The 22,904-nt window shown below is 35.1% G+C and overlaps 1 protein-coding gene across 1 annotated transcript; it reads right to left on the bottom strand.

Annotated features, from left to right (window-relative positions):
• Nucleotides 1–20,625: 20,625 nt before the first annotated feature.
• LOC143557940 (uncharacterized) lies at nt 20,626–21,159 on the bottom strand. Its single transcript, XM_077046892.1, has one exon. It carries the CDS (start codon nt 21,157–21,159, stop codon nt 20,626–20,628), a length of 534 nt encoding a protein of 177 aa, XP_076903007.1.
• Between the last annotated feature and the right edge of the window lie 1,745 nt (nt 21,160–22,904).

Genomic DNA, 22,904 nt, shown 5'->3' with positions numbered 1-22,904 from the left:
AAGGATGGTTGTTGAGGAGAAGGTGAAGAATACCATATGTGACATTTAAGATTCTTGAAAAACCTTGTCTCAACTGGAAACATTTGTGGAATTATGAGCAAGATTAAATAGGAAGATAAGTATAAGGTTGTTCCTCCACCATTTATTGACAACTACTCTTTGAAAGTTGATAAAGATAAAAGGGAGACATACCTTAATCAGTTCAGAGATGTTTATCAAGATAAAGAGGAATTTATTTACAACTACAAGATGGTTGTAGTAAGTGAAAATGGAGAGTTTGTATTGAAAGAAGATGTGAAAGAAGAGAAATCAGTGGGAATTCAAGTCTCTGAGGATGACTTTGATGATGAATGTTTAAATGTGGATGACTTTAGTAATTCAATTGATCAAATTTCCATTGAAAGTGGCAACTCAAGTCCACGAAGCAAAATCCCTCTGTTACCAAAGATTACACAAAAGATGAGAAGACATTATGAGCAAATGAGAAGAGAACATGTGTTATTTGACATATGTGAAGGTTCAAAAATGTCTAAAGCCACATATAATGCAGTGAAGCCACCAAGCAAAGAATTTTTAAGGAAGATCAAAATGAATAAAAGAAAGAAGCCAAAGGAAACTTTTACAAGTAATCAATTCATTCTTGTGTACCCTGTTTTCTCCAGTCAGGAATTATTTGATATTGGTGATGTTGAAACTGTTGAAGAATATGAGATGAGACAGACTAGGTACAAAGGAAATTTGGATTAGGTACCAATCAAGATGGAGAAAATAATCTTTGTGAAAGGAAAGGTGGAAAGGAAAGATATCAAGATTGAATAGTTTCTACCTTTTTCTATTGATTTTGATGGTCTCAAATTTCGTAAGACCATTGGCGTTGAACCACCTAAACCAAGTGAAAGGTTCAAGAAAGAAAAATCACATGAAAGTTTCAAAGGAAAAGTACTGTGCTAGAAATGTGATGAGTATGGTCACCACACAGATTCCTGCCATGAAAGGTTTATATACAAACCAGTTTTTGTTCTAAATGAAACCAAGTTTGGGCAAGATTTTGGTATGTATAAGAAGAAGTATGATGAATACTTGGGCAAATAGAAGAAGTGTGAGGAAGTGGAAGCAAAAGGTGAAAGCTAAAACCTGTGAAGAATGAAAAAGTTACTGTGGTAGTTAATGAGAAGATGAAAAGGACTACAGTACATAAAGTGAGAAGAAGCAATTCTCAAAACAAACCTGAAGTTGTCATGAAAAAGATTACACAATCTATCAGTATTGTTCCAAGAAGTGATTCCAGATCAGTAAAGTCTGATAATTCTGAAAAATCACCAAGAGATGTAAAGAAAAATGTTAAGGGTATGTTCTTTAAGAAGAAGAAAAGAGAACTTAATGGTGATGTAAAATTTCTTCTGAAACATGGATTTGAACCCCATGGTTTTCTATGGAAACCGAGGAGTGAGGTTCAAATTTCAAGAGGATCAGATGTGAGAGATGAAAGAAATGAAAAGAATTATGTGGTTCAAGAGTGCCAAAGCATAATTGCATATGTGAAAAGCCCAATTGACGGTGGCTATGAATCAGTTGAATCTGATTCTTTTGAAGTAGTTTATGAAGATCATAAGCCTATTCCCAATCCTAATGCGGCGCTTGTCCATGAAATTGATGATTTGTAGGTTGATTCAGCTTGCATTTCATTACCAAACTGATCATTTTCTTTTATATGTGCAGGGACAGTCCATACCAGTCAATGAAGTATGGTATATGGACAGTGGATGTTCCAGGCACATGACATGTGACAAGAGGACACTAGTGAACTATGAAGAGAAGTTTGAAGGCCCTGTTGCATTTGGGAGTGATGATAATGGAGGAAAGATTGTATGCAAAGGAATATTGACTAATAGGAAAGTCACTTTTGATAATGTATTTTATGTGAAAGGATTGCAATATAACCTTTTGAGCTTCTCACAAATGTATGATAAATGTTTTAAGGTTAGGTTTGATGACACTCATTGCTTTATTCTCAAACCTAACTTTGTGATTTTTCTCTAGATATATGATTGTGATGATGGCTCCAAGAAATGGGAATCTATATGAATTGAATATGAAAGGTGTTGTTTCAACGGGAGGTATTTGTTTTGTATCAAAGGCCACTGAAAATGAAACCAAATTGTGGCATAGAAAACTTTGTCATGTAAACTTAATAAACGTCAACAGACTTCTGAAAGGTGAGCCTGTCATTGGTTTACCCACAAGAGAGTTCAAACATAATGACAAATGCATTTCTTGTCAAAAGGGTAAGCAGAACAAGTCATCTCCCAAAACAAAACTCATAAACTCAATTGATCAAGTGCTTGAAATGCTTCATATGAATCTTTTTTGTCCTGTGAGTGTACTAAGTATTGGTAAAAAGAGATATTGTTTATTAATTATAGATGATTTTTCAAGGTTTACTTTGGTTTATTTCCTAAGTACCAAAGATGAAGCTGTTGAGTTGATTAAAGGATGTGTAACAAGGGTTGAGAATCAGTTGGATGCAAGGCTGAAGATAATGAGAAGTAATAATGGGACTTAGTTCAAATATTGAGTAATGGAAGAGCTTTGCAATGAAAAGGGAATTATTCAACAGTTCTTTTCTCCTAGAATTCCTGAATAGAACGGGGTTGCAGAAAGAAGAAATAGAACACTTATTGAAGCTGCAATGACCATGTTAGCAGATGCTTTCTTACCTATTACATTTTGTGCAGACGTTATTAATACTGCTTGCTATGTTCAGAATATGGTCCTTCTCACCAAAACTCAAGATAAGACTCCTTATGAGATTTTGTTTAAAAGGAAGCCCTACATCAATTTTCTCAAGTGTTTTGGCTGCAAATGTTCACTATCGAACACCCTGGATTATCTCAACAAGTTTCAGTCAAAATCCTTGGATAGCTTCTTTATTGGATATTCAACACACTTAAAAGCCTACAGAGTCTATGTAAAAGACCATTTGAGTTTAATTGAATCTATAGATGTTGTTTTTAATGAGCATCAGTTCAATACTGTTGATGGAGCAGCATGGCTATTTGATCTTGAAAAGTTGATCAAGTACTTCAAGATTTATCATGAGGACTTTAATGATACGTTTTGCAAAACCAGTGTGCATATGGAAGATACCTGAGAGAAAATTGATTTGGACAAGTTGTGGTCCAAGGTTGCTGGCAAAAGACCTATATACAGATTTATAAAGGATCCCTCGAGTGCAAAAAATGAACAAGTTCATGATCAAGAACATAATAATCAAGACAATCAAGAGAATCAAGATGATCATGTCTTGAATGAGGATGATCCTAGCAACCAACATGAAATTTAGAGACAAGCTCGAAGAACGGCAAGATTTGAACATTTGTTTCAAAGCATGAATATGAGAAACAATGACGCTTCTACTTCACAACAAAATAATGAAGAAGCACCTGAGTTTCATGATGCAAGAACTGATTTGATCATTGATGAACCTAATCTCAATGACTCAAATCTTAATTCTACTACATCTACTGATGTGATTGTTCAATCCTCATATGTTGAAAAGAATCATCCACCTAAGAACATCAATGAAAGAGAAACAACAAATGCTTCTGAACCTGCAAACATTTGTTTGTGCTCCTACTCTCTGTCCCAAATAGAACCCAAGAACATTGTACAAGCATTTAAAAATAACAGTTGGGTAGAAGCTATGCAAGAGGAGTTGGCTCAATTTTAAGATATGCAAGTGTGGGAACTTGTAGATAAGCCAAGAAATAGATATGCCATTGGAACCAAATGGGTTTTCAGGAACAAAAGAGATGAAAGGGCAGATTGTGATTAAGAATAAAGCATGACTTGTTGCATTGGGATGCTTACAAGAAGAAGGGAATGACTTTGAGGAAGTCTTTGCACCAGTTGCAAGACTTGAAGCAATAAGAATTTTCTTAGCTTATGCTGCCTCAAAGAACATAAGAGTATTCCAATTAGATGTTGAATCTGCATTTTTGAATGGAAAAATAGAATAGGAGGTGTATGTGACTCAACCATCAGGATTTGACGACCCTGATTATCCTAACAGAGCGTATATGTTGAACAAAGCTTTGAATGGGCTACATCAAACTTCAAGAGCTTGGAATGATGAGTTATCAAATCATCTGCATGCTAGTGGTTTCCAATGGGGAGCTATTGACAAGAACCTCTTCAATAAGAAAAGAGGAAAATATTTGTTGCTGTTACAAGTCTATGTTAATCATATTATTTTTTGTTCAACTAATGAACAAATGTGTATGAAGTTTGAGGAAGTGATGAAGTCCAAGTACAACATGAGCTCTACGGGAGAAATGATCTTTTTCTTGGACTGCAAGTTCAACAGTAGGCTGATGGAAATTTCATATGTCAGTCTATGTGCGGGACATATTGAACAAGTTCAAGTTTCAATTCCTCAAAACAGCTTCAATTCTAATGGACACACATGAAAAGATGATTGCAAATGAAAAAGGGTGCCAGTAGATGAACATGAATAAAGAGAAAAGATTGGATCTCTGATGTATCTGACTGCCATAAGGATAGACATTATGTTTGATGTGTGTGTTTGTGCAAGATTCCAATCAAGTCCAAAGGTCTCCACAGGACTGCACTCAAAAGGATCTTTAGATATTTGAAAGGAAAACCTTATCTGGGAATTTGGTACCCAAAGAACCAATCCTTTGATCTAATTTCTTATACTGGGAGAGATAATGATGGATGTAATATGAGTAGAAAGTCCACTTCTGGAGGTTGTCAATTTTTGTGTGATAAGCTAGTGTCCTGGCAGTGCAAGAAACATACTATAGTGTCCATCTCAACTGCCGAAGCATAGTATATAGTTGTCTTTGCCTGCTTTGCACAAGTTCTCTGGATTCAGAACCAAATGCCGGATTATGGTTTGAATTTTCTAAACACTCCTATTTTCATTAATAATACTGCTGCATCATTTATTCTTAAGAACCCAGAACAACATTCCAAGAACAAACACATTGAAATCAGACATCATTTTATTAGGGATTGTAGTGAAAAAAGTCCAATTGAAGTGAAAAGTGTTGACACAAGTGACAATTTGGCTGACCTATTCACCAAGCCAATTGATAGAACCATATTCAACTTTCTTCTGAAAGCCCTGGGAATGATCAACTCTAATGAGGTCTGATTGAAGATGTGTGCTTGGTGTTCAAACTGACTATCTTTTCAAAGTCTTGTTGAATGTTTGTTTGATTGATATGTGAAGTTGTGTTTAATATTTGCTGATATGTGATTTGAATGACTATTTGTGTGTCTTAGGTGTCTTTGATGCTTAAGGTAATTATCAGTGAATGTGTGATGTCAAGATAAGTATTTGATTAGATCTTTTTGTATGTGCTTATCTGATATCTTGATTATGTAAATTATCTTATATGATGATGTTATTGGGATATGCTAGACTATGCATTTTGTAATGTCTGCTTGTGTTGATGATTTCATTTATATTGAGATCTGAATATGTGTTTTGAATATGCTTCAAAATGTTTGTGTCAAAATATGTTTTTGTGACAAAATTGGCTGCTCAAATGAATTTTATAAACAACATTTTCTCAAAACAGAGCAATTTTATTGGTGTTGTGACATGATAAGATTATTCAGTTCAAACTTTGTAGAAGCTTAAAAGGTTGTAAGGGAAAATTGATCCAACCTATTGGGAAATGATAGTACATTGGTTATTTCTGCTAATCTTATGGATTTATTAGGCTGAAAAGACAGTTAGTATAGCCATTATCATGTATGGTTTCTTTCCATGATGTGTAAAATCTGAGGTGATATAAAATAATAAAAATGCTAAACTTAATGTGGAGATACGTTGTTATCTATGCATGTTCCAGTATACATATTCCCGCATGATAGGCAGAATAGTGATTATCCAGTCATACACGAGCTCGTTGGTATTTGGTCACCTAAAATGAAGTATCTTATTAAGAATGACAATGAACAAATGTGAACTAAACTATTTTAATATTTATTCAACCAAAAGTTGATAAGTGTTCACAAATTTTTTATGAAAAATGCAAATATAAGGGTTAATTCTAGAACTACAGAGGTGGAGGCAATTATATAAGTCGTTTAAACATTCCGAATGAAAGGCATGTAAGTCCGACTTACGTGGCCTGTAAGTCCAACGTTCAACCTCACATATTTATGTATGTTTGAAAAGAAAAATCTAAATCTTTTAAACTTTTCTGTCATTAAAATTTTGACCATATATCTAGGGGTCGGAGTCAATTCGAGGTGATCTGGAGAAAGCCAAATAAGCCTTGAGAATATATATATGGAGCATCAGAACAAATAAGTGTTATCCATATCAGTCTTATGCAATATAAATGAACCTTAATGCATATCACCAATATGAAATGAAAAATCATGCTAAGTCTAGACCTATTGATAACCTGTCTGATATGTCATAATGAAGCTGAGAATGAAGTAATGAGAGGCAACTTAACCAATATGATCCCATGTTGAGTTCTTTTCAAAAGAAAAAGAAAGGAATATTACTGAAATTTGATATGTTAATGCATCATTTACTCTTAACCATTGATTTTGAATGATAAGTTTATGTGAAACATGGTTTAAGTCAAAAAGAGTTACATTGAACCTTACAAAGGTCTGAATATGTACTTTTGGCTAAGGTTTGATGATTTTCAACCTTATCAGGTAAACGTAGTTGATTTTGTCTAAGTTTATTCATCTCGGGCATGCGTTGATGTTTTACTTACTTTCTGGCAAACTTAATTGTTTATTCTGAAGTTTAACTCTTGCGGGCATGCTTGAAACTTGAGTATGTTTGATTATGTTGATACGAAAAAGCTTTGATGATTTATGAACTTTCTAGCAAACTTCACTGTTTTATATGATTTTTACGTCATCCTAGCAAGCTTTATAGTTGGTTATGATATTTGTAGCAAGCTTTAACAAGTCTAATTTATTTTAACAAACTTAGCTGTTTTATAGGATATTTGACTTATTCTAGCAAGTTTTACATTTAAATATGTTTGAATATGTAATTCCTAGCAAGCTTTGATATTCTTAGGCAATTCTCTCAAACTTAATTATTTTGTTTAAATGTTTGAGATATCTGGGCAAGCTTGATGATTTTGTGTGCTTAGATGATTTATTTATCTATTTTCGTGTACACTTTGTGTTTAGAGTTTACTTTTACATCTTAGGATAGATAATTCTTCTCTAGCACACTTTGCACTTATAAATTGTTTTCAGGCACACTTTAGTATGAGAATGAACTTAACTGAATATTTGTTAAACTGTTTTAAGTTTTCCGGTAAGGTTTATGATATGTTCAGTTTTTCGAGCAAGGTTAACTATTAGAAATATTTCTATGATGTTATTTTGGGTTTCTTTATTGATTCCTAGCAAGGTTGCCTATTTGATGATTTATGTGATTATCTGTCTTGGGATTTATTTCTCGAGCAATCTTGTATTTCGAGTAAGCTTCCTTCACTTTACTCTCTTAGATTTATTTTTAACTTTATAAATTCTGAACAAATTCTGGAACGGGCAAGGTTGATAAAATACTTTATACCTAGCAAGCTTTGTGAAATTAACTATTTCGAGCAAGGTTTGCTAAATGTGCTTTATCGAGCAAGGTTTTAAATGGGAAGATATTTTAAATGAGATATTTTAACTGCTTGACAGTTTTTTCCCACAAAAAGACAAAATGCATTTAAAATCCACTTTCAAAAGTATATAAGAGGGACTTAGTAAAATTCCATACTTCACTTCTCTCTCCAAACACTATTGGAAACTGCTCTTGCTCTCGTTTCCAGAATATCAACCGCTTAATTATTCTTCCATACCCTAATTAGTCAGCCCACTCAATCCGACTCGGTAAGCTTCAATTGAATATTTAATGATTACGATTATGTCTTTTAACACTATAATTTCTGAGTAAACTGACATCTTTGTTTCTTATGTAGGTTAAAAATTTGTCGAAGCACAAGTTCTTAAAGAAACTTTCTTCTTACTTCTTCAAATTTTAACCCAAAAATGTTTCAAAGTTAAGAGCTTTATAACTGATTTTACTTTGAATATGTTTTTGTTTGTGATTATGCAATTATGGCGAACGAACCGACCTATCCATTCGAACAAAAGCACAACATATGTGCCTTGTTACAGGTGACTCTTGACAATCAGGAGGTGGCTCAAATGATTACTTGGCTCCAGTTATCCAATCTGAGATTTTCGTTGACTTAGTGCCCTGCTATTTAACGAAATCATCACTTAGATTATGGCGCTCAACCCAGCTTCTTGATGATGCTGGTGGTAGGCGATTGAAAGCTACTGTTGCTCGTCATGAGATAACTATTTCAGAGCAACTCATTCTAGAGAGCCTTCAACTTAATGATGTTGTTGAAAATCATAGAAACTTTACAACAGACCGTTTGCTGACAATTTTTACAGACACGATGGGATATCAACGACATGTTCATGAAGGTTAATTCCATAAGGCTATGTTCCCTAACATTTAAAGATTTTTGATTCACCACATTATTCAAGAATATGCAGCAAGGAAGGGCTCCTGGACCCTAATGAGTAGAGATCTAGAAAATGCAATTGTTGCTGTGATGTTCAGACAACCATTCAACTACTCCATGATGATATTTGAAGGCCTAGTGTCAAACATGAGGAAGCCAGACAAGGAGAAATTTTTTATGTACCCGAGATATCTCCAAATCATCTTTAACAGGAAATTGCAAGATCTACCAACAATTGGCACCACACATGTTTTTCGATGTCCGAATACATAAGGAGGATTGCAAGATTGGCCTCAACTAGCCACTTCAATCCTAATATTGAATTTGATATTGTCCCATGGTTGATGAACCATAATTTGGCTATCATGCCATTTTCATGGTCACCACGTGTGACCTCTGAGGAGGAACACAGTGAGGATGAGGATGATAATTCAGATGACAATGATGATGGAGGTGCAGATGGAGATGATGATCAAGGAGATGGAAATTGTGACACCCGGCATTTTCAAGTTAACTCCGTTAACTAAACCTAGTTAAATCCTGTTGACTGTGTTAGTAAACCCGGTTAGTTCTATTAACTAAGTTAATGAACTCTTATACATGTAGTTTCATGTATGCACACATTGAGTTAGTCGTGTCGTTGGTGACCTAAGTGAGAGTAACTAGTTATTGATAACTAGAATAATAAACTTGTCACACATGCTATATGTTATAATAAATTTGTCACGCATGATATGTTACATGTATTATTTGTGATAGATGTAATTGTGTTACATACATAAGATGTTACATGATTAGTTATTGCATACCCATATGTTGTAAGAGATTGAACAATTAAATAACATAACATATAATATATTACATGGTAAGTAACAAAAGAGAAGTGCACAACATATGTTTACTAGGAAATTGTTATAATAAAATGTAACATGTCACAAATTAAATAAAATAAAGTTATCTAATGTTTAATAAAATTGATGATGACTTAATAAGGGTGTAAATGAATGTGTAATGAGGATTAAATAACAATGAAGATTAAAACTTTTCTTTTTCTCTCCTTGGCCGTCCAATTCACACACACACATACACACATTTTATTTTCTCAAAATCTCTCTCAAAAATCATAGTTTAGTATATATTCTTGTGTATATTTTGATTTTTGATTCATGAAACCTAGTATCCAAATAATCGGATTTGTGAAAAATGAATCAAGGATGATCATGGTTGATTGTTAAAAGAAATTTTGTGTCTTATTATAAAAGAAAGGATGGAAACCTTTTTGTAACTAAATATTATTTTATAAATCAGTAAAATAATGAAATACATGAGATTCGATTGTATAAAAATGTTCCTTGATGATTAAAGATCATAAGGATATAAGAATCATGATTTTTGTGACTTTTTGTTTGAATATGCTTGTTGACAGATTCTGTGTTTTAGACTGTAGATTGAATAACTTGATGATAAGTTGGTGCTTCTGATTGATTTTTGATACTATGATTAAGTAATTTGAATTTAGTTTTCAAAAAGTCAAGAATCATAATTTTTGGACTTTGTTTGACTGCTTTTTATTAATTTACAAAATCGGGTTGCAATCCTGATTGAAAGAGAAATTTTCTGAGCTGTGTTTTAAATTGTATAACTTGAGATTGAAAATAGATATCGGTGTGATTCCACCTCTAGAATGTTATAAATTGATGTGGGAATCTAACCCAATTGGTCTTGCATCAATTGGACAAATATAGAATGTTTGGAAAATATTTGTGTACTTCTGTGTTAAAATGGAGACTGAAATTAGGTTGTTGTAGAGTGTGAATATTCTGTATATTTGTGTGAACTGGAAAATTATAAGAAAAATATACTACCAATGCACCAATGCAATTAAGCACACAGTCTTTAAGCTTACTTTTTGCTGAATTTGGGGTCAAGGTAATCAATGTACTATCGTGTTCTCTTTTTGCTTCAAAAACTCAAAATTTTGAGGAGCATAAAATAAAGAAAAGATAAATTTAATCGCCCCAGTTAACTTAAGTTTATAAATAAATGGCTAACCATCAATTCACAAATGAATCATAGGACCAAGACATGCAAGCATGCTTCAGAAATTAAATAACCGACGTAATTTTCAGCGAGAAAATAATCTAAAAACGTCTACAAAAATCTTTTTGGTTTTTTTTTTCTGTACAAACTTTAAAAACACAATATTTTTGTCTTTTTCAATTTTCTTATAAACAAAATAAACTTCACAATCTTTTTGGATTTTCGGATTTTTCTGTACAAAACATAAATCACATTCTTTTTGGTTTTTCAAAATTTTAAAATGTTTTTAGTTTTTCTAAATATTTAAAGGAAAAACATTAAAGAACAGAAATCACAATATTTTTGAATTTTGAAATTTTTTAATGTTTTTGGATTTTATCTATACAAACGAAAACACACTCTTTTTGTATTTTCTAGATTTTCACCCCCTAAAACCAAAATAAATTTTTAAAGAAAGAGATGACAGAAAATAAAGATAGTCATCCTTGTTTAAGGATATCAGCGAGGGTCTTCAATCCGTTTAAATCAAGCAAAAATTTAAAACGCGTTTTGTCAAAAGCTTTAGAAAACAGATCGGCTTTCTGAAAATCAGTATGTACTTTCTCAAGATCAATTAATTTCTTTTCATAGCAACCCCGTATAAAATGATATCGAATTTCGATATGTTTCGTTTTAGAATGTTGTACGGGATTCTTGGTGATACTAATAGCAGCAGAATTATCAATCAAAGTAAGAGTAGTAAGAAACTTCAAACCGTAGTCGCGAAGATGTTGTTGTATCCACAAAACCTGGGAACAGCAACTCGAGGCTGCAACATACTCAGCTTCGGCAGTTGAAGTGGAGACCGTTGTCTGCTTCTTACACTGCTAGGAAACAAGCCTGTTTCCTAAAAATTGACATCCTGCAGTCATTGATTTGAAGTTGATTTTGCATCCTCCATAATCTGATTCTGAGTAGGCAGTAAGAACGAAAGTACCACAACCCGATGTTTGTATTTCCCCTCAAATACTAAAGAATTCTCTTGACTGCAGCTAGGTGAGTCACTCGTGGACTTGCTTGATACCTAGCACAAAGACAAACAGCAAACATAATATCAGGGCGAGAAGCCGTTAAATACATTAAAGAACCAATCATGGCACGATGGAGGGTAGGATCAACGGAATCCTCCAATTCATCCGGTGATAAATTGTGCCCTACTGGAAGAGGAGTTGAAGAGATTTTTCCGGCAGAAATCTTGAATCGGGTCAAGACGTCGTTCACATATTTAGTCTGGTGAATAAAAATTCCATGAGCAGACTGGTGAACCTACAACCCTAAAAAGAAATTCATCTCTCCCATCGAGCTCATCTCAAACTTTGTTTTCATGGACTTCTCGAACTCCTTACACAATGTGTCGTTTGTAGACCCAAAAATAATATCGTCAACATAAATTTGGACTAGAAGAAGATCGTCACCAACAGTTTTATGAAATAAAGTGCAGTCAACAGTTCCTCGTTTGAAGCCATTATCAGTCAGATGGTCGGCGAGCGTGCCATACCAAGCTCTCGGGGCTTGATGTAGACCATACAGGGCCTTGTTTAATCGGTAAACACGGTCTGGATAATCAGGATCTTCAAAACCAGGTGGTTGTTGGACAAACACTTCCTCGTGTAATTCTCCATTGAGAAAAGCACTTTTAACATCCATTTGATAGACCTTGATATTCTTATAAGCTGCATTAGCCAGGAAGATTCGAATCGACTCTAATCTTGCAACTGGAGCATATACCTCTGTGTAATCAATACCCTCTTGCTGATGAAAACCTTGCACTACTAGACGTGCTTTGTTTCTGACAATCACCCCTCGATCATCCTTCTTACACTTAAATACCCACTTAGTCGGTATGGCTTTCTTGACTCTAGCAGGTTTGTCTATTAAATCACAAACACCCAAACGTGCAAACTGCTGTAATTCTTCTTGCATAGCTTCTACCCTAGAAGGATCTTCAAGTGCCTTACGAGCTGTCGTTGGCTCAACTTGAGATAGAAAGCAATTGAATTTAGCAATATTCACAATTCCCGAAGAATGTAAGTTAGTGTAAGCACACAATATGTTATTATCACTTGACGAAGCAACTTGATGACGTGTACGAACGCCCACATCAAGTTCTCCAATGATATTTTCCCGTGGATGATATCCATGAATCCGAAGAGGGGGATTCTCAGGAACAACAACATTATCAAATAAGTTAGTGTAATGTTCACCCAACTCGGGAGATGAAACATTATCACTATCAAGATCAATAACTTGAATTTCAGCTTGATCATCATCAGAAGAAGTAGAAACATTATCAACAGCAACTGGAGAAACAACTTGAGATTCTTCAGTTGGAGCATCTGGTTGAGCTTCAACTTCATTTGAACTTGAAGATCTTGGAATGGTAAATGATCTTCAAAGTATGCTCGAACCAGATCTTCATCGATGTGTTCAGTCGAAGGAGTAAAAAAATTAAATAAACTATCGTAGTCAAACATCCAGTCTGGACATTTCCCTTGAGGAGGACTTGTGTACTTTTGACAGTCCACATGGTACCATTCTTCAACACAACCAGATGTGAAATTAAAAACCCTTTTCTTTGGAGAAGAATATCCCAAGAAATACCCTTCGATAGCTTTTTCTTCAAATTTACCCGAATCCTTCTTCAACATTGTACACGGACACCCAAATGGTTCCAGGAACTTTAAATTAGGTTTTCTATTATTTAAGATCTCGTAGCTTGTCTTCTTGAGTCGTTTCACTGTTAGAACTCGATTAAGCGTATAACAAGCTGTATTCACTGCCTCATTCCAAAATTGGACAGGAAGCTTTGAATCAGCGAGCATTGTGCGTGCAGCTTCAATCAGAGTTCTATTTTTCCTTTCAGCAACACCATTTTGTTGAGGTACATAAGGTGCACTATATTCTCGGTGAATTCCCTTTTGAATACAAAAGAAATCCAATATAGTGTTTTTAAATTCAGTACCATTATCACTACGGATTCTCCTCACCTTTTGTTTATACAGTGATTCGATCTTAGTAATAAGATTTTGTACCAAAACCGGTGTTTGATCTTTTGAACTCATATATAACACCCATGAATATCTTGAATAATCATCTGTCACTACAAGACAATACCAGTCTCCAGAAATACTCGCACGATTCACTGGACCAAACAAATCCATATGAAGTCGTTCAAAAGGAGTATCAATGGAATTCAATAACTTAGAGGAATGTGTCTTCTTCTTCTGCTTGCCCTTTTTGCATGCAACGCAGTGATCAGATAACTTAAAATTCCTTAACGAGACACCCTCAACTTAGTCATTCGCCATTAAATAATTCATCTTTCTGACATGTATGTGACCCATTCTACGATGCCATAGAATCGAGTCTTTCTTGGTTGCTTTTGAGACAAAACATGTTTCGATCGATGTGGATACCTTAGATCTCATATTTAAGACATAAATATCATTTGATCGTGGTGATCGCATGACAACCATGTCCTCGGGGATAACATAACCCGGTTTCAAGATAAGACATTCTTTGTCAGTAAATATCATAGTGTATTTTTTATCACAAATCTGCGATACACTCAAAAATTATGATCAACCTTGTCGCAATAATTCCCTTTCTCAAACGTAATGTGACCATTTGAAACTTCACCCTCTTGTGTGGTCACAAGAATTCCCAGCAAACGCTAAATAACCCCCTTGAATATTTCTTACGTTGGTTAATAGGTCGAGATTCCCAGTGATATGACGAGAACATCCGCTATCCATGATCCAGTATTCACCAGAAATGGTCTTGGATGAACCCTACACACAAACAAAAGTGATTAGTTCAAAAAGGCAGCCCAGGCCTCAGTCTTGGGCACCTTTTGGTTTTCTCTTTGATCATTAACTTTAACATATTTCAATTGTTGTTTAGCCACTTGTGAATAAGTTACCGGCTTCCTAGACTTTCGTCTTAAGTAAGCTGCCTGAACAATGTTTGAATTCTTGTTTTGACATATAGGTTCAGTTGGAATGAATTTTGGTTTCACTTGACCGTGTGTCTCATTGACATGAAGAACCTTCCGAGGATTCACATCAGAGAACAAAATATGAGTATCATCAGCATACGACACAGGTCGTTTCAAGATCTCCTTGACCAATGGAATTGGCTTAGATTTGTCCTTGATAAAAGGATGAAGATTCTCATAGTTCTGTTGACTACAATTCCTCACAACATAACCTTGTTGACAGTATAAAAAACAAGATTGCATGTCTACATGATGATGTTTAAAAGTAATTGGAATAAATGATGCAGATGGTTGATGATGACTCACATATTTAGTCATGCTCTTAGCAAAGTCATCAGATAATTCTTGAATTTTGTTTGAGCATACACACGTTCAAGTTCTTGAATTTTGGAAGTTTCATTGACAAAAACACTCTCAATAAGTTCAGGTTTGATAATACTTATTGGAATATCTTTTTCAGTGAACATCGTATCAATTCCCTTTAACTTAAAAACTCTAGCCAAAGAAGACTTAGAACTCAGAGGATTAATGAAACGCATTAAGTCCTCATCAGAAATCTTTGGCTTAACTTACTTCTTTGTCCTCACTGGTTTGGTTTTCACAGTTTCTTCCTTGTTCATTTGAGATTTGAATGAACCATACACAGCTTCCTCAAACTCTTGAGGTTCGCAAAGAATATGATTAGAACTAGGAATGTTCTTATTCTTGTGTATTATCTCAGGTTCAAACACATCTTCAATAATCACTTTATCAACATTTTCAACAAAGACCTTTTTACTTTCCACATGAGGTTTTTGAGGAGCAACTTGGGGTTTGACAATTTCAGGTTTAACCAACTTAGGTTTTTCAGAAATCACAGATTCTTTTTGAATCAAATCCTCTTCTTTTCTTGCAAAAGGATTAATTTTATAATCATTATGAAAAGGTGGTGGAATTTCAACAAAACCAATACCTTTCTTAGAATCTTTTTGTTTTCCAGATACTTCAATAATTTCATTCAACAGAAAAGATGAATTCCTAAATTTTCCCAATTTGTTCTTCAAATCAAGAACCTCATTCTCAAGCTCAGGTATCTTAGAACGATGTTTCAAAATTTCCTGAAACTTTTGGTCATTAATGGTCATTTTCACAGATAACTCGGCTTTGAGATCGTGGTTACTTGTCGACAATGCTTCAATCTTTTCTCGAGATCTCCTTTGAGATTCAAGAGATTGTCGATAAGTATTCTTAAGAGTAGCAATTTCTCTTATAAGATTATCATTTTGATTTTTCAATGCTTCTAACATAGATTTGTTAGATTCACAGTCAACACATGATGCTTTAACAAATGAAGTAGTAGAAATAGAATTACTAACCTCATTGATCTTGGCCATGCAAGCAAACATTGATTTAGAAGGCTTGTCGCAAGAGTCGTCAGAATCAGATCCAAAATCATTATCGGAAGACATCTCACTACCAGTAGCATCATGACAATCTTTATGTAACCCAAACATAGCCAAATTTGCTTGAACATCATTGCATATTAACCGTTGTGACCAATCAGTTCCATCTGCTAACATTGCTTGTGTTGTAGAAGAAGATGGTTTCTTTTCAGCATCACTTCCTCGTGGTGTAGAAGCATTTTGACTTTGACCACGAGGTCCAGTGTATTCTTTCCTTGGTTTGTCACATTCCTTCGCGAAATGCCCAAATTCTTGACAATTATAACACTTTACTTTTAATTTGTCAAAACCCAACTTCTTGTTTAAACTGGAAGATCTTTTCCAGTTCTCTGCATGAATCTTTTAACTTTACGAACGATCATAGCCATGCTCCATTTCAAATCCATGATTTCTAGATCATCTGGATCTATCTGATCATAGTCCTCATCTGTTAAATCACTTGTGGCAATTTTACTACTCACTAAGTTTTCATATGAAGACATAAAAGCCGTCAGAAAAGCAATGTTTTGCTCAGCTTCCTTCATATTAACACTAGGTGGTGTAGCAAATGGATTGGTATTAGTTGAATTTTCAGAACCTCCCAAATTACCAGCAGAGTAAAAACAAACTTTTGGATCATTAAACATAGTTGATTCTTTTTCACTTGCCGCATGAGTAAGAAAAGCAGTGATTGGAGATATTGTTGAACTAAGAGGCATACTTCCACCATAGAAAGCTGGATCTTGATTTTCTTTGGAGGATTTTTGACACTTAAGATCATATTCTTTAGCTTCGATCTTTTGTAGAAATTCAAGTGCCGTCAAGTCTTCATTCAGAAAATAATCATTCTCTTTCAAAACCATTAGAAATGCTGAGTAGGAACTTGGAAGCACACTTTTAATAGTGTCAATTTTATCTCTTTCAGAAATTTCCATTTTCATCTTGTCAATTTCAGCAATTAAATGACTAAATCTTGTAGTCATCTCTTCAACTGTTTCTCCTTTCAATAAATTAAAGTTTCGAAACTGAAACTTGAGCATCACTTTCTTACTCTCAGCTGTGTTTCCCATGCTTCTCATACGCAAATGTTGAAATAAAGACGCACATCTCTTGATAATACCAACTTGATGAAATATATTTTCTGGTAATGCCATAGTCAAAGTAGAATATGCTTTTATCTCGATTTCTAAAGGCTTCTACTCTTCTTGTGAGTATTGAGAAACAGCTTTAGGAGTATATCCAATAGTATCATCACCAATCATTGGTGCAACATAAACTTCATCAAGACAATATGAGCAGTCAGGATGAACATATCCCAAATGTGCACGAAACCGAGGTTCCCACTTGGCAAAGTCACTGAACTTCATCAATCTTGGACATTTAGAATGTGAACCTATCTCGGTATCAAGTTGCAACATCTGTTGCATCAACATGTTTTGAGACGCTAATGCATACATACCGGCCATTTTTGAAAAATTTAAGTGTTTAACGAATCAAATAATGAAGTAGCTTAACGAATCAGTGAACAGTTATAGCGAACTGTGAACAGTTGTAGCGAACTGTGAATAGTTATAGCGAATCAATCCTTAACGAAGTTAAGACTGGTCAGCAACAAAGTACCTTAACGAATGAGGTGAGTATTTTAACGAATCAAAAGTCAACTTAATGAGTCAACTTAACGAAACACAAATAAGGTTAACGAATCACCCAAATGGCGAAACAGATAACGAATGAGATGAAAGTTTAGCGAATCACAAGTCAACTTAGCGAATCACAAGTCAACTTAACGAATTGACTAAACGAATCACAAAGGATTAGTTTAGCGAAGCACAAAGATAATCAGTAACGAATCACTAAGAAATGCTTAGCGAATTAATATAACGAATCAGCTACAATTGATTAGCGAATCACACTATAGCGAATCAGGTTGTTACAACCGTTTGTAACAAACTCTGACGCCTTATGCCATGTGGCAAAGGTTGTTATGACACAAATTCCAAGAAGAACACGTGTCACACGAATCGGTTAATCTAGTTAGCGAACTAGATTACATAAACCAATAACTCACATGAACTGGCTAACGAACAAGGTAGAGAAGTAACCAATCTGATAACGAATCACGAGTAAACAGATAACGAATCATCAAAAGGACAATAACGAATCATGTTCATCATCAAATCTTCAAACTATTTTTTCCATAAATTATGAAGATCAACCCAGAAAACCAGATTTACCAAATCCGTAATACTATCTTGTTTCTCAACCAAAACGCACAAATAACCTACCAATACACTCGTAAACCAAATCCGAATCCAATACACATAACTTCGTAACCGATTAACACCTTAAGCCAAATCAATTTAGCCAACAACAAACACCCTGTTTCGGACTTAAACCGAAACCAAAACCAAACCACACAAAACCAATCCACACCTCAATTCCTTTAATCCACACCTATCCAATACCTTAACCAACACGAATTCAATCCAAATCGTTCATAATTCAACCAAAATAAACACAAATTGATTCAAAAACCAAACAAAAACTGAAAAACTTAATAAACATAACAATTAAAACACCAAATCAAGTGTAAAGAGCACCAACAGCTCTGATACCACTTGTTTGATCCCGGAATACCAATCGATAACAATAACAGATCTCAGATCTGTGAATATTCTATTAGTACTAGATCTAGCTCATAATTAACACTGATTCAGTGTTGTATATATATGTATATATATTATCAATAGATTAGTAGTATAATATTAAGGTGAAGCTTGAGAGAGATCTGGACAGCAAAACTTCCCAAAAACTTTTTTCAAAACTTACATTAAAGTGAACAGTAGTTCACTATATATATAAGGCGACCTGGTTCGCTAACATCCCCTAGCGAACCAGTTTCCCCTGATTCGTTAACATCCCCTAACGAATCAGGAGGGAATACATTATAATGTCTTAGTTCGCTACCATCCCTAGCGAACTAGACTTAACCTTAACGAACTAGTCTTACTTCGCTAACATCCCTAGCGAACTATACTTAACCTTAATGAACTAGTTAATAATTAACATTAAATATTACATTAATTGATAAATAAAACATTAACGATAAATACAAAGACTCTAGCCGCAAAACCGTGCACTAACAGGTTTTGCTTAACTGAACCTTAACGGGTGCTTTGTTCCTGTTTATAGTACCCGGTATGGTTTGATCATTCTAATCGCAAACAGGTGGCTGATTACTTGGATTATAAGTATAGTTATTATTATAAGGTTGTGGAACCTAAAAGAATCCAATTCCCTCTTTATTGTTCGGGGAACGTTGAACACTTAGGACATGATTTTGCATCATGGAAGAATTCCTAAACTGTTCAAGTTTTCTATTTAGTTCCACCACTTTTACTTGGTAATTAGCTATCTGTTTGTCTTTTTTCAGCCATAAGTTTGGTCTTTTCTTCCACAAATTCATAACTTAAATCAATTACTTGTATTTTCCCAGCTAGAGTGGCCTTAAGGTTTCTAATGTCTTTTTCACCAGCTTTTATTTTAACAGAGTAACTATTTTCTTTTTGTTTAGAATAGTGGTGTTCTACTTTTAAATATTTTAATTCTTTTTCCAAACTCATAGTCTGATCTGTTAAATCAATTAATTGTTCAGACAATTTCTCGCATTGTTCACATTGGGGTTCAGAACATACCTTTAAGAGTTGATCATTCATCTCAGCCATGTAGGCTTGGTCCTCCACATCGTCTCTTTCATATCTTTCAGACACAATGTTCACAAAGTTTTCCTATTCACTGACCTCTTCTACCTGAATGTTCCAATTATATCCAACTTCATGCTGAGAAATCATAGCTTTCGTCTCAGCTCCATTTCCATTCTGAGAAGTAGACCTGGTCTGACGCCTTTCAACTCTTTCATTAGTACATTCTCTTGCAAAGTAGACATTTTGTTGGAAATTGTAACATCGGAATTTGGAGTTGCCAAATCCCGGCCTCTCCCCCACGAACTTTCTCCCTGTCTTCTTCGTGAATCTTTTCACCCTTCTCGCGATCATGGCCATTTGCCATTGAAGATCTATTTCCTCCATATCATTAGCATCAATTTGATCATAGTCCTCATCTAATGTGGTCGGGTCTACTATCTTTCCTTTATGTAGTTCTCATATGAAGCAATGAAAGTCGCATAGAGGGCAAATTGTTGTTCAGCAGACTTCACACTCATTGGCATTCTTGAATAATTCATACCTGCAGGATTCGCGGTAGTGTTGCCAGCTGCAGATTGAGGTTTTGAAGAAGTGCTACCACTAGAAACAAAGCATAAGTCTCCATCCTTGTTCATTATCACTTGACCATCTTGAGCTAAGTTAGTTTCTCCACTAGAGTAATAGGCATTGGAGCTTCCTTTAGAGCTTGAACTTGGAGAACCCTTTGCGCCATCCATTCCCGGATTCTGAACCTGATCAGTAAATGTTTCTTTTCTTCTCATATTTAGTTCATAGGTACGTAACCTGTTGACTAACATTTCTAGGTCAAAATTTTTATACTCTTTGTCTTCTTTTATCAACATAGTGTACATCTCCCATTAGGGTGGAAGAGCATCTATAATCTTTTCTACTATTTCCATCTCAGTATACTTTATGGAGTAGTTAATCAACTCGGTCATCAAATGGTAGTACCTTGTGATGATTTCATCAAGCGATTCATTTTGAAAGTGCTTAAATACCGAGAATTGAGTTTTCAACAACTTTGTCTTTGAGTTTCGATTGCCCACATTCCCTTCAAAATGATTTTCTAATTCTTCCCATAACTCTCGAGCAGACTTATACTTTTTGAATGTATGTAAGATATCTTGAGGCAGTGCCATAGTTACATTTGCTAAGGCTTTACTTTCTACGTCGTCCGTCATCTTCTCATCATCCTCCATCTTATTATACTTCTTTAGTTGTTCACGTCCTTCAAATTCTGTTGTTGGAGGAATATAACCATCTTGAATACATACCCACATCTTTGCAACTTGGTACTTCACGTATTGATCAAATCTGTCTTTCCAAGCAAGAAAGTCAGTACCTTTAACTAACTTTGGAGCCTTAGTCGCTGAACCAGCCTCAACCTCCATATTTACCAGATCAGAGATGTTTATCGATGTTATGTTCGAACGAAACGATAACGGAAATTCTGTCAACTTTGGTTCTGTGAACAGTGAAGGGCGAAGTTAACTAAGACCAAGTCTCCCTCAACTTCGCTATCAGTCAACTTCGCCAACTATAACTTCGCCGGTTATATCTTCGCTTACACCCTAGGATCTTAGACGGCAACTTCGCCAATGAATCTGGATGTTTTTGGACTTGATGTCTAACACAGTTCTTTCGACTATGGTCTTGTTAGATGGTTGTAGAGTGGACAGAAAGAACTATAGAGGTTAAGGATGAACGGAACGACTACCTTTTTACGTAACATAAGCCGTCAAAAAAATCCTTGCGGATGAATTTTAACACCCGTGTGATAATCCCCAACCACACAATCAAGATCTAACGCTCTGATACCAGCTGTAGGTTCCCAGCCGAATCCACACAGAAGTATCTCGTACACAGAGGGTGCGGAATCCCCTATGTATACGATTACGAGTGTTTATACGAAAGAACGAATCGGAAACATATAAAGAACAAACACGCAAAAAAAGTACTTAACTGTTATTAGCATCTCATAGCTCGTAACTAATAAGAAAAATGGTGTCCAGAGGTTATGACCAAAAGCCTACCAAAACCTACGGCAAAGTTAGGTTATATAGACTTTGACAACTTCGCCAAACATGCTTGGCGAAGTTGTCCCTAACTTCGGTTCTAGGATAACATCGCCTATATCAAAATGCTAAACATCAAGTTGACCAAAACCAAAACGTAAAAACAATATTATGATTACAGACATGATAAACTAAACTCTAATGAACTACTGACATACTGCACCAACAATCCCTTTTGAAGTTCCACAACGAACTTATCTGGATAACCGGAAGACAAAACATTTTGATTGGAGTTTTTCATAATTAGAGACTTCTTTCATATTCTTTCTCTTTTTGTGCGGTCTTAGGTGGGAAAGTTATGTATTTCTCCATTTGCTTGCAATGATCAATGTTTGAAGTAGGACGCGAACTGGGTCCACCAATTTCAAGTACATCAGGAACACCGTGCTCAGTTTCGAGGTCTGAAAGAGATCCAAAACCTCTAGTGCCTCTCTGAGTGTCACCACCATTAACTTCATCAAAACTATCATATGCTCCATTGAACTCATTTCTTAACTGTTTAATGAGTTTCTATTTTAAATCAAAGTATAGAGCAGTGAGAGGACCCATGCTGGCTTGAAGCTCATGACTCTATAAGTCGTTGTCTGTGTTGCTATCTTCAAGCTCTTGGATACGAAAATCTTTAACCACAGAGTCTTGATCGAGTTCAAAGACCCTGCGTTGTAGAGCATTAACAAAAATGGGTTCAAGTTCATTGGAAATCCCTTTACCCTTGCCTAAAATAAATGTGTCTTACAAAGAAAGAATATGTTCAATATTTTCAGTGGCACTCAAGCTTCCTTGACCTATCAGATCAAGTGACCTAGATGGTTTAATTGTTAACTAGACGTGAGCTTCAAAGTTAAATTCATGTAATATCTCATCGTCAGCTGGATCTTGTGTTTGTTGGGATTTAGTAGACGGGCTTGATTCAGATTGAGTCTCAATGACAGGCTCATTTGGTGTTCGTTGAGTGGTTTGCACATAATCACTGGTCAACACACCAGTTCTGGGATCTCTTTTTCTATGCTTCCGTGGAATAAGATCGGTGTCTAACTTGTTCTCAACAACGTCATCATCTG

Source organism: Bidens hawaiensis, unplaced genomic scaffold (assembly GCF_021521415.1).
Source record: "Bidens hawaiensis isolate Kalapana, Puna unplaced genomic scaffold, B.hawaiensis_p1.1 tig00019283_1, whole genome shotgun sequence".
Taxonomy (NCBI): Eukaryota; Viridiplantae; Streptophyta; class Magnoliopsida; order Asterales; family Asteraceae; genus Bidens; species Bidens hawaiensis.
The sequence above is the reverse complement of the archived record's forward strand: the minus strand, read 5'-3'. Positions and strand labels throughout refer to the sequence as shown.